The 23,869-nt window shown below is 39.8% G+C and overlaps 4 protein-coding genes across 4 annotated transcripts in view; 2 read left to right on the top strand and 2 right to left on the bottom strand.

Annotated features, from left to right (window-relative positions):
* Window positions 1-263: 263 nt before the first annotated feature.
* morn4 (MORN repeat containing 4) lies at window positions 264-1,572 on the top strand. The gene is made up of 4 exons (XM_085922642.1): window positions 264-330; window positions 1,050-1,164; window positions 1,247-1,356; window positions 1,424-1,572. The coding sequence occupies exons 1-4, from the start codon at window positions 264-266 to the stop codon at window positions 1,570-1,572; spliced, it is 441 nt and encodes a 146-aa protein (XP_085778768.1).
* A 3,113-nt stretch (window positions 1,573-4,685) lies between these two features.
* st3gal7 (ST3 beta-galactoside alpha-2,3-sialyltransferase 7) lies at window positions 4,686-8,495 on the top strand. The gene is made up of 8 exons (XM_085922778.1): window positions 4,686-4,763; window positions 4,909-5,049; window positions 5,341-5,461; window positions 5,529-5,869; window positions 6,056-6,242; window positions 6,310-6,450; window positions 6,569-6,721; window positions 7,584-8,495. The coding sequence occupies exons 1-8, from the start codon at window positions 4,720-4,722 to the stop codon at window positions 7,668-7,670; spliced, it is 1,215 nt and encodes a 404-aa protein (XP_085778904.1). The 5' UTR covers window positions 4,686-4,719; the 3' UTR covers window positions 7,671-8,495.
* On the bottom strand, window positions 7,917-13,994 carry hps1 (HPS1 biogenesis of lysosomal organelles complex 3 subunit 1). Its single transcript, XM_085922777.1, has 18 exons — window positions 13,762-13,994; window positions 12,979-13,129; window positions 12,779-12,913; window positions 12,564-12,706; window positions 12,232-12,340; window positions 11,496-11,656; window positions 11,314-11,416; window positions 11,075-11,147; window positions 10,764-10,819; window positions 10,516-10,683; window positions 10,256-10,435; window positions 10,098-10,174; window positions 9,892-10,029; window positions 9,626-9,690; window positions 9,380-9,525; window positions 9,091-9,204; window positions 8,774-8,856; window positions 7,917-8,702 (listed from the first exon to the last, which is right to left on the bottom strand). The coding sequence occupies exons 2-18, from the start codon at window positions 13,093-13,095 to the stop codon at window positions 8,540-8,542; spliced, it is 2,031 nt and encodes a 676-aa protein (XP_085778903.1). The 5' UTR covers window positions 13,096-13,129; window positions 13,762-13,994; the 3' UTR covers window positions 7,917-8,539.
* Window positions 13,995-15,818: 1,824 nt separating this feature from the next.
* hpse2 (heparanase 2) overlaps window positions 15,819-23,869 on the bottom strand; it is a 30,385-nt gene continuing 22,334 nt past the window's right edge. Inside the window, exons 10-12 of the mRNA XM_085921558.1 lie at window positions 22,000-22,145; window positions 19,464-19,610; window positions 15,819-18,156 (exon numbers count right to left, since the gene is read on the bottom strand). Coding sequence (XP_085777684.1) covers window positions 17,994-18,156; window positions 19,464-19,610; window positions 22,000-22,145 — 456 coding nt within the window. The 3' untranslated portion in view covers window positions 15,819-17,993. The remainder of the gene's footprint in view (window positions 18,157-19,463; window positions 19,611-21,999; window positions 22,146-23,869) is intronic.

The following is a 23,869-nucleotide window of genomic DNA, read 5'->3' as shown; positions in this document are numbered from 1 at the left end:
AATTTCACAAAAGCTCTCTCTTTGTACAGTTTAACTGACAAATCAATTTTTAATATGGCAACAATATACTGTATTCTGTAGACATCCAACTTGGTGTCATGCGTGACTAAAAGAGACAAAAAGAGAGACACAGTTCTCCTTTTTCCCAGTGACACTGTGATAATCCCATCAGGGCAATTTGTCTATGCAGCAGTGGCCATCAAGTGCGAGGTCAAAGGTAAACCTCATGTACGTACATGTGTTTGTCAGATAGAGGGGGCGACATGACTCTGACCAGAGGCTCCTTCACCTACGCCACTGGAGAGGAGTACCATGGCGAGTGGAAAGAAGGCAAGTGAATGTCCTCAACCTTCATTTAAATAGTTACGCACGAATAGACATCAGTGAGAAAAGAATCATCAAGAAGATTATTTTCAAATGAAAACTGAAACCATTATAATTACATGTTCCTGTAGATGTGTGTACATCAGTATATATCCATTTTAAACATATTGGGCACATTAGTGAAGATTCTACCTTAAAGCAGATGAATGAATTGATGAATTCCTCGTCAAGCTGTTTTGGACGCCGCGGGGTATCATGGGAATGCACGAGCATTCCTCGGCTGGTTCCTAAAGCAGAAATCCCTGCTAAATATCAGTTGGATTAGAGTGCAGTTAATTCCTGTCACACAGGAGGCAGATGGGACTCCTAATTCACTGCTAAACCTTTAGCTGACAGAGGGGAGGTGCAGGGGGAAGTTTCCAGTGATTCACGTGACAGACACTATAGCAACGTCTACTATAGCAAAGTCTGCATTTTTCGGGTCACTCTTCTGCATGAATGACCGTTTATGCGTTTACATTATGGGAAACTGTTTTTTTATAATGACTTGTGTTTCATCTACTGTGAAATTAAACAATCTAGTAAATTGTGTATGTGAGCAAGACGGTCTTACATTTCCACCTCACTGTTGAATCACTGTGATGTCAAAGGTAAAAGATAAACAGAACAGCTGTATCAGCACAGATTACTGTTTTAAATTTGGGGGTTTTCTGCTGATTTTCCAGGCCGCAGGCATGGTGTCGGCCAGCTCAAATTCCAGGATGGAACATGTTTCTCAGGGCAGTTTGAAGACGGGCTCTTCCACGGCGCCGGAGTCCTGCTCTTTACAGACGGATCCAGGTGGGCAGGCAAGAGGGAAGCACTTTATCCGACTACCAGTGCTCTCTTGATCTTACATCTTTTAGTTTTGTTGCTCTGACAGGTACGAGGGGGAGTTTGCGCACGGAAAGTTTCAGGGCCTGGGTGTCTTCAGTCGTTTTGACGGCATGAAATTTGAGGGAGAATTCAAAGACGGACGTGTGGAGGGATATGGTAAGTCCAACACTATGCTGACATATGGACATTGTGCTCTGACGTCATGGACTCCGTTTGCCTTCAGGACTGTTGACGTTCCCGCATGGAACACATGGCATTCCACGGAACGAGGGATTGTTCCAAAATCACAAACTCCAAAGGCGAGAAAAGTGTCCCGGCGTGGTGCAGAGGGCGCAGGCGTCGGCCACCAATGCTCGTAGTGTTGCTCTTTGACTCTCGCGCTAACCTTGACATCCATGTCATGGTTCTTGCTTGTTCTAGGAGTGCCTCAGGGAGGTATACTCCTCCCCCTTATGCTCCTTTTTCTTCATTCTCTCGTGACGTGTTTGAACTACGGATTTATAAATCCACCCTTTTAACATCCAATTTTCTCCACAGGAGTCACACACTCATTAACAGTGTCTTAGCGGGCTAATGGTTAGCTAGTCAACACCAAAATGCTCACAAAACAATATAGAGATTATTTTACATATTAGCCTATGAGACCTGCAGTATGATGGATTATTTGTGCCACGCCAAAACAAACTAAGCGGATGATAAAATGATAGAAAGATGAGAATAAAGTTCAATAAAATAATAAAATAAAATAAAAGTTGAAACTTTACAAGAGAAAGAAAACATAATTTGTGAGAATAAAGTCATAATTTTAGTTTAAAATTAGTATTAATGATGAATGAATAATTTTTTTAAAGAGCCTGAATTTAACTGTATGAAATAAAAAAAATGTCATTAGTAATTTTGTAAGCCAAAATAATACAAGGAAAACAACAATTAAATTATAATTTAACAATAGGGTAATGACATTGATGGATGATAACACGCACTTGCGTAATAATTAGATCTACCAAACTAAAAATGATGCTCTATAATTCAACAGTCCTGCAATAAAGAGTTTCTCCTTTTGATTATTACCAAGAGGGGATTGTTGCGCATCAATATAGAATGTAAAGGTTTTTTTTTTTAAATTACACAAATGGAGAAAATAATACTCTAACCTTATAATCTCCATGATGGAACAGGGTGATGTTTTTCATTGCAGTGATTTAATTATTCTGTCACGAACAAACTGTCAAGCAAGTTGAGACACAGTGCTTAAAAAAAAAAACTGCAGTGATTTGTCTCCATTTTGTCCAAGGAATGCATTTGCTTCTTTTCACTTTTGCCTTAAAGACGTTTTTTGGATACAAGCTTATGTCATCATCCACGCCTCCTCCTCTGCATCATTGGCACCATCAACGCGAGTGTGCGTGAATGTGCGCGTTACACTAATGGATTTGTGGTGCATATTTGAAGGATGTCTTCACTTTGACAGACACGTTGCTAAGCTGCGACTGCGGCGATGCGAGTGGCACTCTCTCAGCTCTCTGTGGAAAAGACTGCAGAGAGGATTTCATTGTATTTTGTTCACAATAGACGCACTTGCTTAACCAGATATCTGCAAACTTGATGTAAAACAAAATTAAACAAATCAATGCCTTCATTCCTGGACCTAAACTGAGGCAGCTGAAAGACTTTATGTATAGTTTGTGTGTGTTTTGTGAGGTGCACAGTGATTGTATTGACTTGGACCTATACTGTACTGTATATCAGATGCATTGAGACATGATGTGCACAAGCCACAGCACAACTGGTGTGTGACGACTTAAAAATTGTTGATACATATTTTGTGGTGGTTGCCTGCTTCCAACCTCTAACCAAAGAGACAATCCCATACTAACAGTAATGGAAGCGCGTGTCCTATAATCGAAGATATCCAAGTGATTGTTTTTAGTTTAGTTGTGCAAACACACACAAAAATGTCAAATCATTGCAGACTGAAAAGAGATCAAATCAGATTTTAGCTGTAAATGTTCTCCAAGTATCTTGTATATTATGATAGTGTGATAGTTATAATTTATGAGGGTAAAAAAAAATCAATATAATCTCCTCTGTTTGCTTGCTTTGAATTCTGCCTATTAGTAGCATTAGTGCTGCAGAGTACAATTGTCAAGATTGGGTTGGAAAAATGCCGAGCCATGCATCTTTCCAAAAGCGCAACGGGATCATTTAATATTCTCTTTGTATGTGCAATGCGTGCTGTGCCTGTGTGCGCCTTTAAATTATATTATTTTATTATTTTCATTATCTGTGTTACCAACAACAACTAGAAAAAAAAGAACGACGTATGGTGCTTTAATAATGCCGTGCCTCTTCAAATATTCACCTGCCAGGCAAATATCACCGCCGTACTGTATTAGACCTTACATTCATGAATTTTTTTACAGTTACAACATAATGTGACTTTGAAAAAAAAAAAGAATCTGGACACAAGTATGGGACACAAAGGTGATACAGGGGTGTTCAATAAAATCTTGTCTTGAAAAGAAACATGTTGGTGTTGGCTGCATGAAAGCTTGAGTAGGTTTCTGTACAAACAATACATAAAGAACTAACCATAGTATCTCCACCCCCTCCCTTATAGAAACAATACAAAGAATCTTAATTAGTAGCCATGGTAACGTGAGCAAAGGCTCCTGTGGCCTGCTATTGGTGAAGGGTCTGCGTATACGTTGTCAAAAAAAAAGAAGTTTGACTCAATTTTAGTTTGATTGTACAGTGCCTATTAACAGTTTTTGTTTGTTTTTCTTGTATGACAATTAGGACTGTTAGAATAAATTTGCACATCATCCCCAAACTCCCTACAAGCATACAAAGACTATTTGACATGCCTGAATACATTAGTGTCTAAAGATAAGGCTTTAGTATAGTCACTCACCACACGCAATTCCACAGAGGCTGGTTAGCACCCCCTCCTTTTTCCCCCCCATCAGCTCTGTGGGATCCTCTCATTGAGTCTCGTCCAACATCAGATAGCGCCTGCGGAGAGACACAAATATGGCCGCACATAAGAGCTGATGGAGAACAAATTAATAGGAACGTATTACTAAAAATAGCATTGCGAGCATTGTGGTGACCATATGCGTCTCGCAGTGAATCAACCGTACTGGATGTCATATTTAATAGTGGGCATCTTTTAGGGAATTATGATTTTGGACATTAGCGTTTAAAATAATCAAACTAATGAGGGCTTAAGCTCCCAGTTTGGATACTAGCTGCTACAGTATGTTCGAATGCAGAACGGTATAAATGACAATAACAGTGGTAAATTTCCAGTAGGATTCGTCAAATAAAAAAATACAAATAAACTGGGAATACATTAAAATTAAATGAAATACAAATATATGTTTATATTTGTTTGGGTCTGGATGATCTAAGCAGACTTGGCATGACCCATTGTCCAAGCCGCTGGTTAATATATAACCAGTGTTAGTCAAAGGAGTGAGGGAGAAAGCAGCTGCAGCCATTTTAGCCACACTGGACATGAACCTTCAACCATGTAAAAGAGCGTTGCAGAGCTGTGAGAGGTATTTCACTCACTTTATATCATGAAAACTGTTTAATTTGATTTTAAGCGTTGATCATTTGAATTTAGCAGCGATGACCCAAAACATACATAATATTTCAGTGATGTCAAAAGTTGAAGTACCTTGACTTATGTCTGTGTTGGAGGTGTTACCATAGTGATCCTCAATCACTTGAATGTAGACGACAGGATGTTTCTCTATTGCTGCCTGAGAATGCAGAGCCGGAAGTGATGACGCATGTAGCAGACAAAGAAACAATGCCATGCAGCGAATTTTTCATAAGCAGGTAAAAAAAAAAAAAAGGAATCAACTTAACGCAGAGTCTGGGAACCTACTTCAGTCGGGTCAAATGCTTGTTCCTTCATTCCGTCTTTTCTTTTTGGTTTGTTTGTTGTTTTAATACATTTGGTATGGGATCTTTGGAGGATTGAATGGAGTCTATTCCCAAAACCTAAACATATGACGGAATACTACATAATGTATTATGGTTAAGCATATCTTAAATTCTTTTTTTTAATTCGTATCATCTTTATGCGTACAGTAGATCACAAACTAATAATGTGTTGTCATCATCCAGGACTAAAAATGCTGTCCTCAGTGTGCTACTTCTGTTTGGATGCTACTCTGCTATTCTGATTCCAGCATATTTCCCTATGCATAAATTGGCTATTACTGAAGATCAATATCCCAAACAGGAGGTATGTTTTGACACATATGCACACCCACACACAGACCGTGGTATTCCACTCTCCTCTTCCTCCTCAGGATGTGCTGAACCGTTCGGCCTGCCTGCTGTCAAGCCGGTGTCATCGTCGATGGTGCGTGGAGCGCCTGAAGCAGTTGCCATGTTCTTCGACCCTGACGGACATCCCGGTGTTCCTGCAGCAAGAGGGCAGTGATGCCTCTTGGGACACGCCCCCTCCTCTAGGGCTCCGAGGAAGCCAAGAGGTCCTGGCCCGGACTCTGGCATCTCTACCCCAGCCTGGTCTGCCTCCGTTTCTGCGGCCAGACGGAGGCTGCAAAAGATGCATTGTGGTGGGCAGCGGAGGGATCCTCCACGGGAGCCGCCTTGGTTCACATATAGATCAGTATGATGTCATCATCAGGTGCGTTGACAACTTAGTCTGGCCATTTATTTCCACACGATGTTTAACTGAGGTGAATATTAATTGAAAAATAATATGATATTGTATTAAACTCTCAAATTAAATACAACTGAACTATTGTATTTCTTACACCTACCACTTGAGGGAACACACACAAGTGTGATGCTGTTTGTTTTCATTATTCAGGCTGAACAACGCTCCAGTACTTGGCTATGAGAGAGATGCTGGTTCTCGTACAACCATCCGTTTGATGTATCCAGAGGGCGCACCCAGCTCCGCCAACGAGTACAACGGGACCTCCATCGTTGCTCTTGTGGTCTTCAAAAGTCTCGACCTGGACTGGCTCACCTCTGTCATCACCAAACGACCTCTAGTAGGGCTGCGTCAGTTGCATTCAATAAAATTCAATCACTCACCGCCTTTTCCAACACGTCTCGCAGGGCTTCTGGTCCAAGTTGTGGTTCTGGAAGGAGGTGATAGATGACATTCCCTTGAGAGCAGAACATTTTCGGATCCTCCATCCAGAGATTATTCGCAAGACTGAAGAGGTCCTGCAAAACTACTCCCAAAAGCGGGGAAATGTGAGTGTTTTGGGCATTTCAGTCCAATGCTGCAATACCTTAAATGTACCTTAATATAAATATACCTTAAATGAGTAGACGCGGCAGTAAATGACAGTGAGCGTGTGTTGTGTTGAAGTTGATGGTACCCACGTTGGGGGCTGGCGCAGTGGTGATGGCTCTGCAGCTGTGTGACCACGTGAGTCTGGCAGGCTTCGGTTACAATATGCAGCACCCTCATGCTCCACTTCACTACTATGAGACCATACACATGGCTGCCATGAAGGCTCAGGTAAGTCTAACCCACTCCTTTGTTTATCGCATGCAGTTAATATCTCCACCAAGAAGTTTTCTTGGCTATACAGTTTGGGAGGTTCAGGCACAAAGTACTGAATTGATTCATACAAAATGTGGTGGCACAGGTAGGAGCAATTTTTTTGTTATGGAGGTTATAGTTTTGGTTTCTAGTTTTTTTTTTTTTCAGCATATTTCTCAAAGCCTTAAAAAAATTGTGGTACTACCTTTTTTCTTTTCTATATTTGGTACAGAGCAGTTTTATCCAAACTATTGCAAACTTTAAGGATTGTAAGCAATTATCTTTTTAAAATAAAGCATTTGTTTATTTACATTCGAGAGCTCTTAAAACTTTGGGGAGGAGCTAAATGTATTTTTCTTTGTATTAAAAATAGTTTTGCAATTTTCTTTTGAAACAATGATATTTGGTGACGGCTTTAGCTGATTTATTTCAAATAAGAACTTTCTTATTAACTCATACAATTTTTGGTTCATATCAAATGTTGTTATCATCAATGAGCCAAGATGAGTTCACCAAAATATAATGTTCAATATTTTTCTTACTAACCTACTGATAATTCATTCAGAATTTTCATCTATTTTTTTTTTTATTTACCATCAACTTAGAAATTTTGGGTGTGAAAAAACAAGCACACCTAAATAAATAAATAAACAAATTCTCCATATAATTTTTCAACATTTTGTTTCTTCATTGGAGATTTCCACATTCAAATTCACAGTGAGCACTGGATAGCTTCAGTCTAGCACATGCAGGCAAAGTGTTGTGTACACTAGTGTGCTGATCCATTGTTTGGCCTTGGAGGTTGTGGGTGTTCTACTTTGTGTTGTGGTACCTGCAGGTGGTTCATGACGTCAGCTCGGAGAAGCTCTTTCTGAGGGAACTGGTGGCAGCTGGCGCCGTCAGCGACCTCACGGGAGCGCTGTGAAGCGGACGCGCAGACGCTGACACTAACATGAACTCGACACGTGCTCGCCTCCTCCCTCTTCTTCCCGCCGTGAGCCTATGACAACGATGAGGATGAGGATGAAGAGGACGCCAATGCTGATGATGGTGTCCTACTTTACTGTGGCCATGCAGCTGCTCTAAAGCGGCGGGGACTGACCTTTAAAGCACAACATCCTCGGGGTCTGACAGAGAACTTGGCGGATTCAACTCTGAAAGGTTACAAGACAGCTAAGACCGTACCGGGTTGTCTTGACTCTTGACAGGAAGTGATATCATTCCATACATGTATTGAATAATAGCAGCATCATCCTGTGGCCATATGACCTAATTAATCTGTTCCACCAATTGAAAAACACCAACAAAAAAATAACCAATTCTTTAATAAGAAAAATAGCACTCTACAGAAGAACGTCATCAAATCACACACTAATGCAATTAAATAGAACGTAAATAATTTTCTGCTGCTCATTCTTGAATGTGTAACTCGGCCACCAGGGGACATTATAGTATCTACATGCTACACAGATAGAATCATTTTTCATAGAGGATAAAGAATATGCCCCTATGAGTATTATTGTCGCCATACGTTGCTGCTACTTGTGTTCAAGTAGAAGCTGTTTAAAGTTTTATGATTAGCGCAACATGGATTCTAGTTTCCCTAGCTCGTTTATGATGTATTGCATTGCATGTTCCGTTCACTACATCAAATACGGTCAAATTAATTATGTAAGCAGAAAACAAGGTGAAATAAAAAGCAGACTGCCATGAAGGTGTATTCATAAAATATTAAAATGTGAAAAAGAGTGAAGGGTTCATCAGAAAGTAGGCGCCATGCTCTTAGCTGAGTGTCTAGAGGAGTGGGTTCCGCGAGGGCTCCCACAGCTTGCTGGCCAGCTGTCTGCAGTGCTGCAGGATGATGTCAGTGGGGATGACGCCCAGGTGTACCGTGAGCAGCTCGTAGCATTTCACCACCTCGCCCTGGTGGGTCTTACTGTAGTAGCGCAGCAGCTTCCTAAGAACACACATAATGTGTTTTTAATTTCTTTTTTTTTTTTTTTTGCAATTCTGTTGAGTTCCTCTCACCTGTAGTAGTCCCATGCAAGCATCCCGATAGGGGCAGAGTCATCGGGTAGGATAGGCATTTCCACTGATTCCAATTTGTAGCCCTGATGGGTTCATATAACAGCATAGATCCAATTTTTTTAAATCTTTTGACTGAGATCACAAAAACTAGATTTCAAACTCAAATTACAAAATATCAGTTATCTCCTTAGATGAGAGCGGGATGATCAACCAGCCCGTCTACAGTACAAAGCACAGAACCTATTGGCCACACCTTATTCTTTCCATACCTCTAATTGAAGGTATTTTCTTAAGATAGATAAACCAAAAAAACTCACGGTTTCATTTTCAAACCAGAGGAAGTAGCAGAAATAGAAGTCGCCATCTCGCAGCGTGACTGTGGAGTAACCCTTTTGGAGGTAGCGCCGTGTTGTGCTCACCAGCTTCCAAACCTTGAATACAGTATTGACACAATTCAAATTATGCACAGCCTTGCAAAATATAAGATCTAATGTGTCCAAAAGCTGGTGACTATATGATGACAACCGATCATAATCATCATTGTTCTGACAAAAATACCCAATTACTAGGATACAGAATCAATCGTGCACAGTTGATGCGCCACACCTTGTTTTTGATAAACTGAGCCACCGGCCCCTTGCCCAGCTCCGATGTTGTGCGCTCGGTGACATTGAGGGACGGCGCAATCATCTGGCCCGTGGATCGATCCACGCAGATGAAGTGGATGAGGCCAGGGAAGTCCTCCAGGTACGTTAGAGAAAGTGGGTCAAGGACAGTATAAGCTCTCCGAGATATATTACTAAACTCAAGAGCAAATCGGCAGTATCAAGATCGTTTCCATGACAGGATATGACACCATGGTAATGTTTCGCTTGCTTTTCACGAGCAAAAAGTCCTTCCAGTCGATCAGCTTTTCCCTGGGAGAGGCAGAGGAAGTATGAGGGAATAAAGAAGAAAAGGCTTTTAAGGTTATTTGGGTAGAGATTGCTCAAAATCAATTTGCTCAAAAAGCATACTTTTTTCATTGAGGTAATCAAGATTTAAAATTTTTGACTGGGTTGACTTTGGACTTAAATGATTAAATACAATGCTACTGTAATGCATTGATTGATACGCACTGCAACATGGCCTGGGCTCGCTCCTGCAGAATGGGCGAGAGTTTCCGAGGAGCGTCGGCCGGTCCCGACTCAATGAGGAAGCACTGGCGGTAAATGCCACACAGCTGGGTCTTCATGTTCTTACACCACGGGATGAGACTGCAAAGAAAACACGGCAATAGTAATAAGACCAGACGGAAATATTGCGAGTCTGCAAAAACACTCACTCTCTGTTGAAGCCAGGTCCACCTCGGGAAAAGGCTCGGTTCTTGAACTCGCTCCAGACATTTTGTAACTGGGAGGACTGGATTGAAAAGGCGACATTTAATAAAAGGTGATCCTACTATAATGACAATTAGCATAACACAATACACAAAAAACATACTTGAATGTCACTGGGCCCGAGAGCTTTAATGAACTTGTCCAGTTTGCTTCTGATGTCGTGTATAGTCGGTTGACTTCTAGAAGCAGACGATCCTTCCTGGCCTTCATTCAAACGCTTCTCCAGCTTGGCAAAGGCCTCCAGGAACATGTAGACGGACGCTGCCACTGCACTGGTGGGTATCTAAATGGATTCAGTAGTGATTATGTGTGTTCAAAGTCAAAAACGAACTGGAGGGAGATGTCCATGAGATGTGCACGAACCTTAGTGAGCAGCACCAGTGTGATGCCAGGCCACAGCGGCAGACAGTACATGGAATGAGGCATCATGGGATATAGCCCGTCCTTGTGGGACACTTCTAGGAACACCCTGCGAGGCGTGGACGGGTCGGGGGGAGGGACATCCAAAGTGTGCAAGCTGTCTTCTGCCATCTGAACAGGCACAAACATGTTTGTATATTCAACTACTACACGTTGTGACAAATGTAAAGTTAAGAAATTTGAAGACGCACGTGAATGTCCGGATCCACAAACTCAAACTTGGTGGCATCTTCTCTTGCTTGTTTTTCTGTATGAACATAAAGTACCACCACAAATATTTATAATGTTTATGTTAATTTTTTATTCATGGTACTATTCTGTTGAATCTCAAATATTGCCAAGAAAAAAATAAATATTGCCAAGAAAAAAATAAAATAAATGCCACAATAAAACAAATATTCAGTTGTCTTAACTACTCCTGTTGATTTCTTTTATTTAGTTTTTTTAAATATTAAAAACAATAATTGCTGGGACAACAACATGAAGAAATCTCCAAACTCACCTGAACTGCTCGAGTCAGTAGGGGAAGGCTGAGGTGTGTAAAAGCTCTCTGGGCCTGAGCCACTTGTACTATCCTTCACATGAAAGAGACAAAAACAAGACCAAAATTAAATGTGTTATTTTTTTAAAAATTGCTAAGGGGTTGTCATTGAGGCCTGCAAGTGTTGCACAATAATGTGCAGTGCTAAATGACTTTGTATCAGTCCCTCAGTGGTCGACCATCAGCGCCAGCTAGAGTACCTCAGATGTGTGGTCATCTTGGTCCATGTTGCTAGGATACATGTTTTGGGCCAAGATGATGAGGGCCAAGAGGTCTGAAGTGGCGAGTGTGCTTGCACTGCGGCTGCAGACACATTCAAGGCGATAGTGAGAATGTTCATTTGGGCTGGTGAGGACAAATTGAGAAAGCAAGAGACCAAAACCTGGAGTAGAAGGCCAGAAGTTTGGTGTGCACCAGAATGAAAGCATGCTGCACCTCCTCTCCCGCCCTCTCCACACTGCTGTTGAGCTGCTGAACTAAACGGCGCTCCAGGAACTCGATGCACTGCTCGCACAGCGTGGGATGGATCAGCCTCTCCACCGCCTGACAGGGCAAAGCACTTATCTTGTGAATAGTACCACACATCAGTAGAGGCAATCTTTCCCAACCTTTAGAAAATTACCAAGACACATATTTTACATTAGAAAAGCTTACGGCGCAACCTCATAAAATATTGAAAAAGAAAACCTGTTTACTCACAAATCTACTCATTTCTAGTTGAATTGGCCACAAAGCTTACATGACCAAGCAATGACTTATTTTGTTGCATGAATGAAAATGCTTCACGGCACAGGAGGATGCAGTGGTTTAGGAATCTCACTGCTCAAATCTAATCTACTCGGGTTTGCAGTGTTTCAAAAAAAGACAAAATGCAAATCATACAAATATAGGTTGCTGCTGCCATCTAGTGGCGAACAAACGTTACCTATAAAAACGTGGCTAAAATGCACTGTACCTACTCAGTTTCATGGATCACAAACACAAAATAATCTATTGAGACGTTAAAAAAGCAAATAATGAAAACAAATATGAATATGTACTTTTTCTGCCTGCCCCCCCCATAATAAAAATACTTCTTTTGGGTTACATTCTTGAAACAAAAACAAATTAGACTTCACCTCTACTAAGAAGCTCTGGTCGTTCTCTCTGAGATGGTTATAGGTGTCCAGCAAACTCTGGAGATGTTTCCACAGACGAGCCCTTTGCTCTGTGTCTTGAGGGCGCAGCCTAGATAGCAAAAAAATAAAATAAAAAAACAACAGAAGCACATCAACACAAGGCACACAGGTGAACTATTAAATAGTTTTTATCATAAGTATATTCAACGTATGCATGTTAAGGTGTAGCCCTTCTGAACACAGAAGTGTATATAAAAACTCTACACACCCCTCTTCAAGCTTCACCTGCTATCACTATGTAGTTCCTAATTTATATTTCTAAGATGTCTTACTCTCTCCTGATCAGGCTCCCGCTGAGGGTGACCATGCCGAAAAGCACCTCGGTCATCTTCCTAGTCACGTAGATCTTCCTCCTCAGATCATCCTCATCCTCCTCGCCATCTCCATTCACAGCAATGTAGAGGCACTCGTCAAACTGACAGCCAACACAGAACATATTAATTTTGGAATTATTTTATTCTAACCTGTACAACAAATAGCTTAGTACCTGGTGTAGTACATAGGTGTGGTTGTTCTCCGTGGTGAAGCAAGTGTAGCTGTCACCCAGCCTGTCCACCATAGAGCTGCAGGAAATGATGATGGGAGCGAACAAAGTGCTGATGCTGTCCTCAAAAGCTGGAAGCTTCAATACATCACATATTATACAACATTATTATAGAGGTAATTTCATGTTATTTTCCTCTTTACCTTCTGGCCTTCCTCCTGGGCCGCGCCATATTGTCGTTGGATATTGAGCTGGAACCCTGGGTCTGTCCAGTGGAAGAGGACCTCAGCGCTCTCAGTGGTGATGAGCAAGGCTTTCATTTAGCAGTTCTTTTATTACAGCCACTCTAAAGTTCTGCAAAAAGAAAAACAATTTACAAATAGCAGTAAAGACAGCAGGGACAAATAGAAAACTTTATGAGGTTAAGAGAAACATGAAAACAGAATGTCGAATAATTGAGTTGAATGTATTGATCTTTAATGTACTTTATCTTCAAACGTTGCAAGTTTATTTGTTTATAACAAAGAAAACATATCTACAAATTGTGCAAAATTATACCTAGGTATTTCTGAAAAAAATAAAACGGTTTTTTTTCAACAGCAAATGTATTTCCATTGTCAGATTGACATTGGCATAAAATTGTTGTATATGCAAAAATGAAATACTAATCTAGATCTAAATAAATTTGCTTGACAGCACTTCTGCTTATTGCGATGTGCAAGTGTACCTAATAAAACGTCCATTAGGTCAAGTCCTAATACAAATATTTATACAGGGACCGTCTGTGTTGCAGACACAAGCGGCATGTCAAATGCATATCTGATCAACGCAAATAACCTAATGATCAGTGCGATCATTTTCATTCTATTTCTGCTTTCCCCCCGAATTGTTCGCTGCAAAAGAAAAAGTTAGTTCCTCAAAACAAGTGATGCATTTGCACTGGCCACACTAAAAAAAAGAACAATTTGAGGTTTAAAATGACTTACTTTGCGTTTTAAAGATGCTTTCAATGTCTATGCTGAAGTCCATTAGTTTCTTCTTGCTTTTCTGAAAAGTTTCGGCCAGTTTCTGTTCATGTGAGAGTACCTCTTTCCGCATTTCAGCCGTACCACATCCGCGTCATGTGACCTCAGAACTAGCAGTATCCGTGCGCGGGAGCTGTCAAATTATGAATGGATTTTTTTTTCCGCCTGTCAATTACAATGAGTACTAGTGTAGTCAAATGTGGTCATGTGCTGCCTCAAGCGTAACGCATGATCAACAACTGAGATAGGCTGATCTTTCTGGAATGTCAACTCTATGGTGGGAATTTGAAGCATTTAAACACGAAGCTCTTTTGTTTGTTTATTAGACTTGCGCCAAAAGAGGGCCACTAGTTGGCCTACGCCATGCAACGCACGTGAAAAATTCTCTGAAGTTCATTGTACGCATTTCATAACCTCAAAAAACTGTACTTAATGTTACTAGGACACTCCCTCACAGGAATAACCAGCCCTAAAAGGTTAATAAATGTCGATCGATGCCACAAGATTGTGGCAAGGCACTACATGAAGCTACTCAACAGACTCCAACATAGTTACTTACCACCAATATGCCCCAAGATGGCGCTAAAGCTATGTGTATTAGATAGGGCTTCGGATTGAGCGCAAAAATAGCCAATAGGTGAATAGGCAAATGCTTCACTTGCTATAAGGCACAACTTCAATTTCATTCACTGAGACTGACATTGTATGCAACTTTTCATGAGGTGAGGGAGACCCCTGAAATGCAAAATTTTTTACCAGAAGTTCTTGGGCATGCACAGAGTCAGCCCCCCCCCCCAAAAAAGATTATTCAACCGTCAGAATAATAATTCCTTGCGTCTTGCGTGACAGCGCCTCCCTGGTGGAAGGGGGCCTGTTGTCCAGGGCGGCCCCCCAACTGTTTATACTCTGTGATCAGCCAGGAGACAAGCAAGACCCTTTTAGCCATCTCGGAGGATTTCAGCATGTTTACTCAGTATATACAGGAGTCAGCGCAAACAAGAGCCGGCTTCCCAGAACACTGACGGAGCTGATTAGACCTTGGCCCAAACGTGGAACTCCAAGCACTCACAGAGCGTTTTAAGCCCAGCAAAGTTAATCAAACATAAATGTTTACTTCTCTGCTCCACTCAAACAGCTAAGCGTACATTCCACACTCAATATTTTGATACAACACAGATTTATGTAGCCATGAAAAGTAAGGAAGAACATGAAGTAGGATCACCTGATGGAGATGTTTTGTGGTTATAATGTACACTAATGAGATCTTTGTGCATAATATTTTACATGAAGGAAAAAAAATCCATCCAACAGTGTCCTGAAAGTAGAAAAATGTGTCAATTCATAAATTATTTCAAACTAAAATTGATTTGTATTTCCAGCAATTGTAAGTTATTAACCGACCAAAAGCCAGAATTGATTTCCATAAACTGCTCAATACATTAAGAGGGAATTCTAAGTGATGGTGGTGTTTTTTTCTAATGTGGTGAACCAATAATTTAAAAGAAATCAACAAAAGACTGACGAAAGGACATTGATGTGCATGACGCAAGCTCGGTCAAAGTAAGAAATAAAAAGCTCAACGCAAACAACAAATTGAACCAAATGCTCTCATTTCAGCCAATCAGAAATAGGAGTTTTTTTTTTTTTTTTTTTAAAAAGGACAAAACAAATGCATTGTAAATCAAAAATTGTATTAGAAGTGTGATCCATATGAAAAGTGCCTTCAGATAATCTTAAATATACTTTTGTGCCATGAGACTGAAGTTGAAATAAAACATGGGTTGAAAACAGATTGGGATGTACTGTCCCATAATTCAAACACAAATCAGCTGCCAGCACTTTAAACTAACTTTGACACATGATCTCAAACAATTTTCTTGAGAAAACACAGCTCATTTCAGGGCACTTAGCACTCGGACATTCTGTGTTTTCTCAGGAGCTTAAAAAAAAAAAAATATATATATATATATACTATGGCACTTTACAGTGATGGGACAATTTTGTAGCGCCTGGCCTCAGTGTGAAGCACTTTGCTTTAAATCTTACATGGTGTCAACACTCTTGGCCTGTTAAAAATGAAGTGTGCACCTTGTAAAAACCTTAGAACACTTGCGTATAAACACTCCACCTCTTGATCACAGGTGACAACTGCGAGGCAAATAGTTATTGCAAAAAAGCTAACAGCAGTTTCCGTCCACATTCAATTTCACTTCTTGTCAAACAGCACAAAAAGACCGACACACACGTGCAAAAATAATTCTACTTAAGGTTGAAATTTGAAATTGTCTCAAAAAACAGAATGGTTGTAATTGGTATTTAGAACACATTTATTTAGTAATTTCCCCCCCAAATAATAGCGACTAAATATATTTTTTATTGTCAGCCCTTTTTATATATATATTTTTTTTACAAAAAATATATGTGTATATGTTAAAAAACCAAACATTTCATATAATAAAATAATGTTCTTCAAAAAATATAAACACCTCCACATTAGAAATATTTTTCACATACACAGCTTTGGAATTTTGCAGTAAAATCAATGCAGTGAGCTTGTTTGAATTCAGATGCATGGATGAACCAATATATATTTTCTAATATACATAATAAGCAAATATCGGTTGATTTCAAAACAGGGTTAGTTAAATGTTGGTTAGAAATATTCCCAATGACTCGGATTATGTATCATTACCACCAAGCAATCATATAAATAAAAGTATTGTGGACGTAAAGCTTACATGTATTTCCTCTTATGTACATAACAACAATTCACACAAACCCAAATCAGAAAAAGGTGGAACAGTTGTGCTGTCACCAATACAGATGGTGTGATACTTTTTGGAACTGTTTTGCTACTTTTACTGATTTGGGATTGTAAAAACAAAATGTGAAAACTAGCAGCACAATAGGACTATAAATTGTTAGATTGTGGCAACGATATAGCCAGGTTAAAATAAACCTTCAAAATGTTTACTTCATTTCTGTGTCTGAAACTTACAGTGGAACAGTACAATGGCACCAATGTTGAACACAAGTTATTTTGTCGTGTTAGTTTAAGTTGTGGCCCTTTCAAAACAATCTGTCCCGTAGGAACTAGTATGAAGAAAATGTGTTTGAATTTCAACTTTGGACATTCCGGAGTACTCTGCTGTCCTGTTTGCAGCTAAGCAACAGCGATAAAAAAATAAAAAAAATTAAATAGAATACGAAAATCCTGATATGATTTACAGGAAGAAATTTTCAGCGCTGTGTAACACACACATCAGTAGCTTCATCGGGAAAACACACACACATAATGCATATGTGCTACTTTCTCTTTCAACAAGTTTCACCTGTTCTACATTTTCCGTCATCGTTTTGACTGTAAGGATGGAAATCAGTGGGTAGAGATACCCCATAACGTTTTTCACTTTGATGGCTAGGGCAAGGAAAGCAGAGCCTAATCGAGTCACAGAAGAATTCTATATTCCCTTATTGAATTTTTGTAAATATAAAACACAAGCTGTCAGGCAGCCGTCCCCAACAACACGGATCAGGAGGAGCAGTTACAGGACCAGAAGCATAAGTCAACGGACCAATGTGTTGCAATCAAGTCCCAGTCATGACAAAAGACAATAAAGTGCACATTACATAATTATTTCAGTTCATTGTCATAATGATGGCTAAATATGTTATAATATACGACTGCAGTATTTTACAACTCACTGTATTGTAGGTGCCCAGCTTGACGCTGCCATCTGGATCTGATGGACATGTGGCGCCTGAAGCTGGGAATTTTTGGAATAATATTAATTATTCGCAGTATACAAGACTGGCCGGTATGTCACAAAAGCTGTAAAGCTACAGGATTGAAACCTAAAATCGTGAATTTGTGTTGCCTTTGAAATAGTACGATCGCAATATGATATTTTTCATCGTTCATATGATCAGTGTCTTAAATGGCTATTATCAATCATATATAATTTGTGATTTCAGAAGCGTGTATCAAATTGGTATCCCTTTGTATGAATTAGTAGCTAAGAAGTAGCTGTCAATTGCAAAAAAAGTTGGTCACGCCTGCAATATTCCCAACTTGTGATGTGCCCTTAAGGAAGAGGTGACATACAGTACTGGTTGAAAAGTTCACGACAGAAGAATGTCAAGTTCAGAGCTTTGAGTATGCATTGGAAACAGTGGGTTAGATTCCATCTACGTTATCTCCGGCAGGCGTACGCGTTCATGTTTTTGATGACATAAAAGCCGATGGTCATGGGAGGCATGGCTATTGTCCGTCCTGCCCGCAATGTCTTTGGCTTGAGTTCTGGGAATGTCTCGTTGTCCAGCATCGACAGCCTCTCGCCGTTCAGCTGCACATGCCTGACAGAAGAAGACATAACTTGTGTTTGATAGTCTTCTTCAAAAGACAGTCCCATTCATGATGTTTGGTTTATTTTGACATCATATGTACACATGGGGGTGCTACTGCCTCTCCAATGAGATTCACTACTCAATGTCAATGGTACTATAATGACAAACGACATAGAAGGTAAACTTGCATTAAAAATATTATTTGATATCGGCTACAGCATTTTTTTTTTAACATTTGACACTTTACTGTTTCTTAAACATATTGTTTAGCGTTTGATGTTTACCCTAAATGTTAGTACCTATAATTTGATATGTATATTTCATTTTAAATAATTATTAACAACATGGTTCCTGTTGTATTGTTTTAGTTAACAAAATATTTCTTTCTCAGCGAATGTTTTTCACAGGGTAAGCTCGGCGTGCTAAATCTGTTCACACAAAGGTTACATTTAGAATAATTAAAAAAAGATATGGATTTGCCAAAGCTTTGGTTTAACATTTGGATATGACCACTATAAAGAAGATATCTTTACTGGGACAAATTTATAAATAGGTAAAAGAGCAATCTTCATAAAAGTGTGACCAAAGCAAAATGCTCAATACGGCTCATCATTTTTTTCCCAACGCCTTAAAGATGCTTTATCGTTGTTTAAAAGGTCATAACCGAGGCTCCATTACGATCTCCCGTAAGTATCACATTGCAGCACACATGCAGACACAGGCACAGACACACATAAGTCCACACTATCAAGTCAAGAGCAACCAAAGTAAAACAATCAACAATATTTTGAATTCTACAGGTGACTAATGCAATGAAAAAAAAAAAATCCAAGATGGCTTGCAATAAGCAAACATTTTACGCATCTAAAAAACAGTCATTCAAAACCACATAAAAAGAAATAAAACATAAACCAGGTAAAGCTTTGCAAAATAATTTTTGGTCTAAATTTAGAATTGCTTTACTTTTTAAATTAATTTTGAAGCGTTAAGGTGCTATCGGGGCAACTTAATACAGGTAATAGTGAGGAAATTATTATACAGGTATGAGAAACCATTTTCCCCTATTGAGGGCCATACCAAATATTTGAAATAAATATCAAAATATATTTTTGTGCATTATGGTCTTTTTTTAATTCTATTGGTTTGGTTTAAAAAAATATTAATAACAATGATTATTTATTAGTACATACTGATCATTTACAAATAGTAACACAAATAATCCCACAATAAACATGATATTAATTTACTGTATGTTAAAGTGAATTTATTCCAATGAAAAATGGTGTTGATGTGATTGTGTTCGTGTGTGTACTGACTTGGCTTTAAGTCCGTCGTTGCCGTAGGGCTGCAACAGGTACTGATGCACCGTCTTATTCCGTAGCGTGCCTGCCAACTTGATTTTCTTCCTGGAGCGATGTAGGTTGATAATGTAGATGGTGATGGAGCCTCTCGCGTAGTTGTGACTGGAACCGTAAAGACAATGGCGTGTCACTTTTTTTTTCATTTCTGTTACATTAGCAGATTATAGGAATCCATTTGTCTTTGTTCACATCTGCAAGAGGCTTAGTTTGCCTTGTATAATGGAATTCTCTATAATTAAAGAAGACTACAAAGAGATGTCTTTCTTTCATAACATTATGAATCGCAACAGAATTTAGAAGAATGTTCTTGTTCCAGGCTAGTGAAGACTAGGTATTACTATGGTGCCCAATTCTATTATTCTTTATTATTTAAAGTCAATAAACCACATTTCAACTTGAAGGCTGACAGAATTTGATGCAATGGACCATGCAGAGGAACGCCTATAAAAAGCTTAAAACTAACTTAAACTGACAATTCACGCCCGATAATAAAAAACATTTGTTTAATCGTTGCTTCGTATTTTTTTTCATACAAATTCTCAAATGGCCTCTGATGGAAAAAAGCGACAGAAAGTCAAAAGGTTTCATGAACGGTGCGAATGTAATGCGGCAACACGCCTTGCTTTGCACAAACAACAGTGCTTAAGTCAAAGCGCTGGGGACACAACCTGATAGGGGGACTGGCCAAAGATAAATAACTTGAACAGAAAGATAAGACAAACCTGATCAAATCTAATAAGCGTTCCACTACGACCACAAAAACAAGTTCTAGTGAGGACCACATGTCAGTTATGGGGTCAATGCCTTTGCTCTAGCAACATGGTTGCCGAACTCAAATCTCCTTTCGACTTTTATTTTTTTATCACTGCTTGGCAACAGGATAAAGCGTTTATTTCATAAACCTGACCTCCTAAGAAAACATACAAAAGAACACACTGTGTTTGGCGGTGTGTAGAAAATTCTTTGAGATGGAGGGAGCAATAATGATCTCTCAGACCTTATAGAGGATGATGTTCTCAGATCTCCATACGGGGAACATAAACATGTGTTGTTAGCGTTTGATGTTGATGCACTGCTGGAAAAGTGAAAAAGAATGCTAACCACTAAAAGGGCTAAAAGGGCAGCGAAAGCCAAGTATCTAATCTTTTTAAACCGCTGACTCCCTGAGCATATTTAGGCTGCGTGCGAGTCGACAAACCACCGTCCACTCGCAGACTTTGTAAAACCGCACCGTGACACAAAAAAAGATAATGCAATTTGATCCAAGAGGGACTGTTAGAATTACCTTGCTGTGTATTCTAGAAGTGAGGTTGCCAACCACCGGGTTGTGGACCTCGGAGACTGAGCTTGAAATATTGTTGCAACCTTGCAGTTGTCTTCTTCAATTGAGACGATTCAATTGAGGATTTTTTGAATATTTGGTTGATTAATCAATAAATCCGATTTAAAAAATAATGTTCACGCTGTTATTTAAAAATGTAAGGATTTCAAATTGACCTAAACTATGGAGTTATGATTCTATTATAGTCTGTAATATTGGACAATAGCCAAACATGATTATTCCATTTTTTTCCACCAATTTATTTTTATTTTTTAGTTTGACTTAACACAAAGATAATCAATGCAATTCCATACAGGACGATACTACATAAATTGGGAAAAGCAGAAATTCTAGACTTCGCAAGCACCAAAGAAACTTTGCGCAACAGGCTTGCAAATGAGTCAATGAAGCCATCAAAACTGCTTTCTCACATGGAACCAATGCACCTGGCACTAAAAGTTTGGGAATTTTTTTGAAACAAAAAAAGAAAAAAAGATTACCCAAAGAACAACCACTGTGCTTAAAACCCCCCCAGAAGAGATCTCTATATGATACGAGACCAGGACTGACTGGTGAAAGTTATTCCACACACACCAGGTGGCTTGCTGTGAGCAATTATTTCAACTATCTCCAGATATGTAACTGAACCTCATCATTAAATTGCTTATGCAACTTCAGCCTGTTTACCACCTCCACCATTTTACCTGTGCGGTGCTTGAACATTCTTCTAGCCTGTAAGTGAGCCCTATGGGGAGGAAGGCCGTAAATCTAGCCTGGTGCTGACAGCCCCTGGCCAGGGTTAAATGATAACCTTGAACAGGCCATGGTGGTACTCTTTATCTCCTCCCTGCACAGACTACCTTATTGTCCCACCCCCTTTAACGGACCCCTCCAGCCAATCCGAGACGGAATCAAGGCGTAGCACACATTTCAGCAACTCTTTGACAGCGGAGAGACACAACCCACACACCCGATAAGTGATACCCGTTAAGTTTTATAGGCTCTGAACTGTGAATGCACGGGTGTCCGTGCTCTGGTCATTTATAGGAAGTTGAGTAGGGCGGCTGTGGACTTTGTTGGTCCTGCACATGCCTCAGGTGTTGGCATAAATTAGCAAATTGCTGCAAATTTGACATGCCTTGCGTTGACTGTGTGTGTGACAGCACGTACTTGGAGTAGCTGGTGCAGTGGGCGTAGATACGCAGCTTGTCCCGTATGACCCGTCCTGTTTGGGGCTTCCTCTGCAGTGCGGCAACCCGCACGGCTAAGACCCTCGGCCCCACCAGACGTTTGAAGACCAGGGAGAACCAGTAATCCTGTTGAAAAAGGCGATACATCACTCATACAATACTTTCTGGATTTGGGCATTATCGTGATGCTCAAATTTGGATGACTGTTAAAGCGTTGCGATAGGGAACAATTGTCTTTTGGCATAAGTCCAAGGGCAAGTTATGTGCCTCAAGAAATAAAGCACGTGGGTCATTTGACACTTAAAGCTAATTGGCCCGTATAATGTCACATTGCATTGAATAAACCGCCACAAATTTGAAGTTGATGGGTTCAATAATGACCCCCAAAAATATGGTATCCTGATCCCTGTATTTGTTCATTTGCTGTTCTCTCCACAGAGAACAGAGACTCAACACCTCTCCAAGAGCCCCTGAATAACATGTGTTCCCCAGGAAGTTCCCATGCAATCCTGCATATGGCAACATTTAGGGGCTTATTTTTTTTCCGAGCAGACTTTAACTTAATTTGCTGCTGAATCATTGAAAGAACCAGAAGGACGCAATATAGCATTAGCAGAGGGATGCTTGAAATGCTGTATGTATGTTGTGAATGCCAGAATTTTGTAAGTCTCAGCATGGGAACTTGTAGGGTTCCCAAAATCTGAACCTTTACTTCACTTATTTGATGTTCTAGCAGCTTTTGTGGTTAATGTGGAAGCAAATCTACTGTACGCATCCAGGAACTGCATTGACCAATCGTGTGTGTTCTTCTTTCCACAAGATCAGACAATCAAATTGTTTTTACAGCGTAGCTTTGCGCCAGGAGAAAACCTTTAAGAAAATATAATTTCCTCTTTAACTTTGAAGTCAGGACCCCTGATTTATATTGAAAAGATAAGTGCTTGTTATAAAAAAAAAGTGAAGGTATTATGACATAATAACATATGCACCTGTTTGACTTTATGACAGATCTTCACATTTAAGTGATGGACAGGTAGTAAACTCCTGACAAGTAATGCCCTACGGGAGGTAAAACTACTCACCGGAAACCAACCCAACACCAGCTGCACAGCTAAAGGACGTGCACAATCACGATAAAATAGTACACTTAAAGTTTTAAAGCAAAGTATGGTGACGTAAGCTGTGAAATGTCGATTTTTCTTCTATTAAACATGAGGTGACGGACGGACGCTCTCAACACCTCGCTTTTCCCTCTCCATTATGTCCGTCATGCTCCTAGAAACATGCAGATTTTATTTATGGATTGCTTATCTGCAAACTTTGATTGTAATTCATTTGTCTGGTCATAAGTGAAGTCAGAAAGGGGAACGTTTTAAAAGGATATTAGACGCAGCACACATCCACGGCAAAGGATTACAACATGCAAGTGCATGCCTTGGCTTTGAGACCTGGCCTGGAGGAAAAATATGGAACTTGGTAGAGGGTATTGGAGAGGTGCCAGTCCACTTCCTGAGCACCGTTGAGATGCCCTTAAGCATCAAAACAGCACATTAGTGTCGTCTGCGACACCTTTCCTGCGAGACCATTGAATCTTTTGTGAATGCCTGTGGATCATGGGTGTGTGCGTATATTTGCCCGAATTACATGTAACAAAAATAACAGAGTGTAAAAGTGAACATCCCCTCTGGGAATAAACAAAGTATAGTCATAAAAAATAATGTGCTTACTTAGCACCACACGCTAGATATTTTGGCAGCTCTGAAAATGTACCTCAGATTACAATATCTGGGAATTCTCAAAAGACCTGTGGATGAAGACAGGAAGATTGTAAAGAAAGAAAAAAGAGAAGT

Source organism: Syngnathus leptorhynchus, chromosome 10, assembly GCF_054491065.1.
Source record: "Syngnathus leptorhynchus isolate UIUO chromosome 10, UIUO_Slep, whole genome shotgun sequence".
Classification (NCBI taxonomy): Eukaryota; Metazoa; Chordata; class Actinopteri; order Syngnathiformes; family Syngnathidae; genus Syngnathus; species Syngnathus leptorhynchus.
Note: the sequence above shows the minus strand (reverse complement) of the source record. Positions and strands in the feature narration are given on the sequence as shown.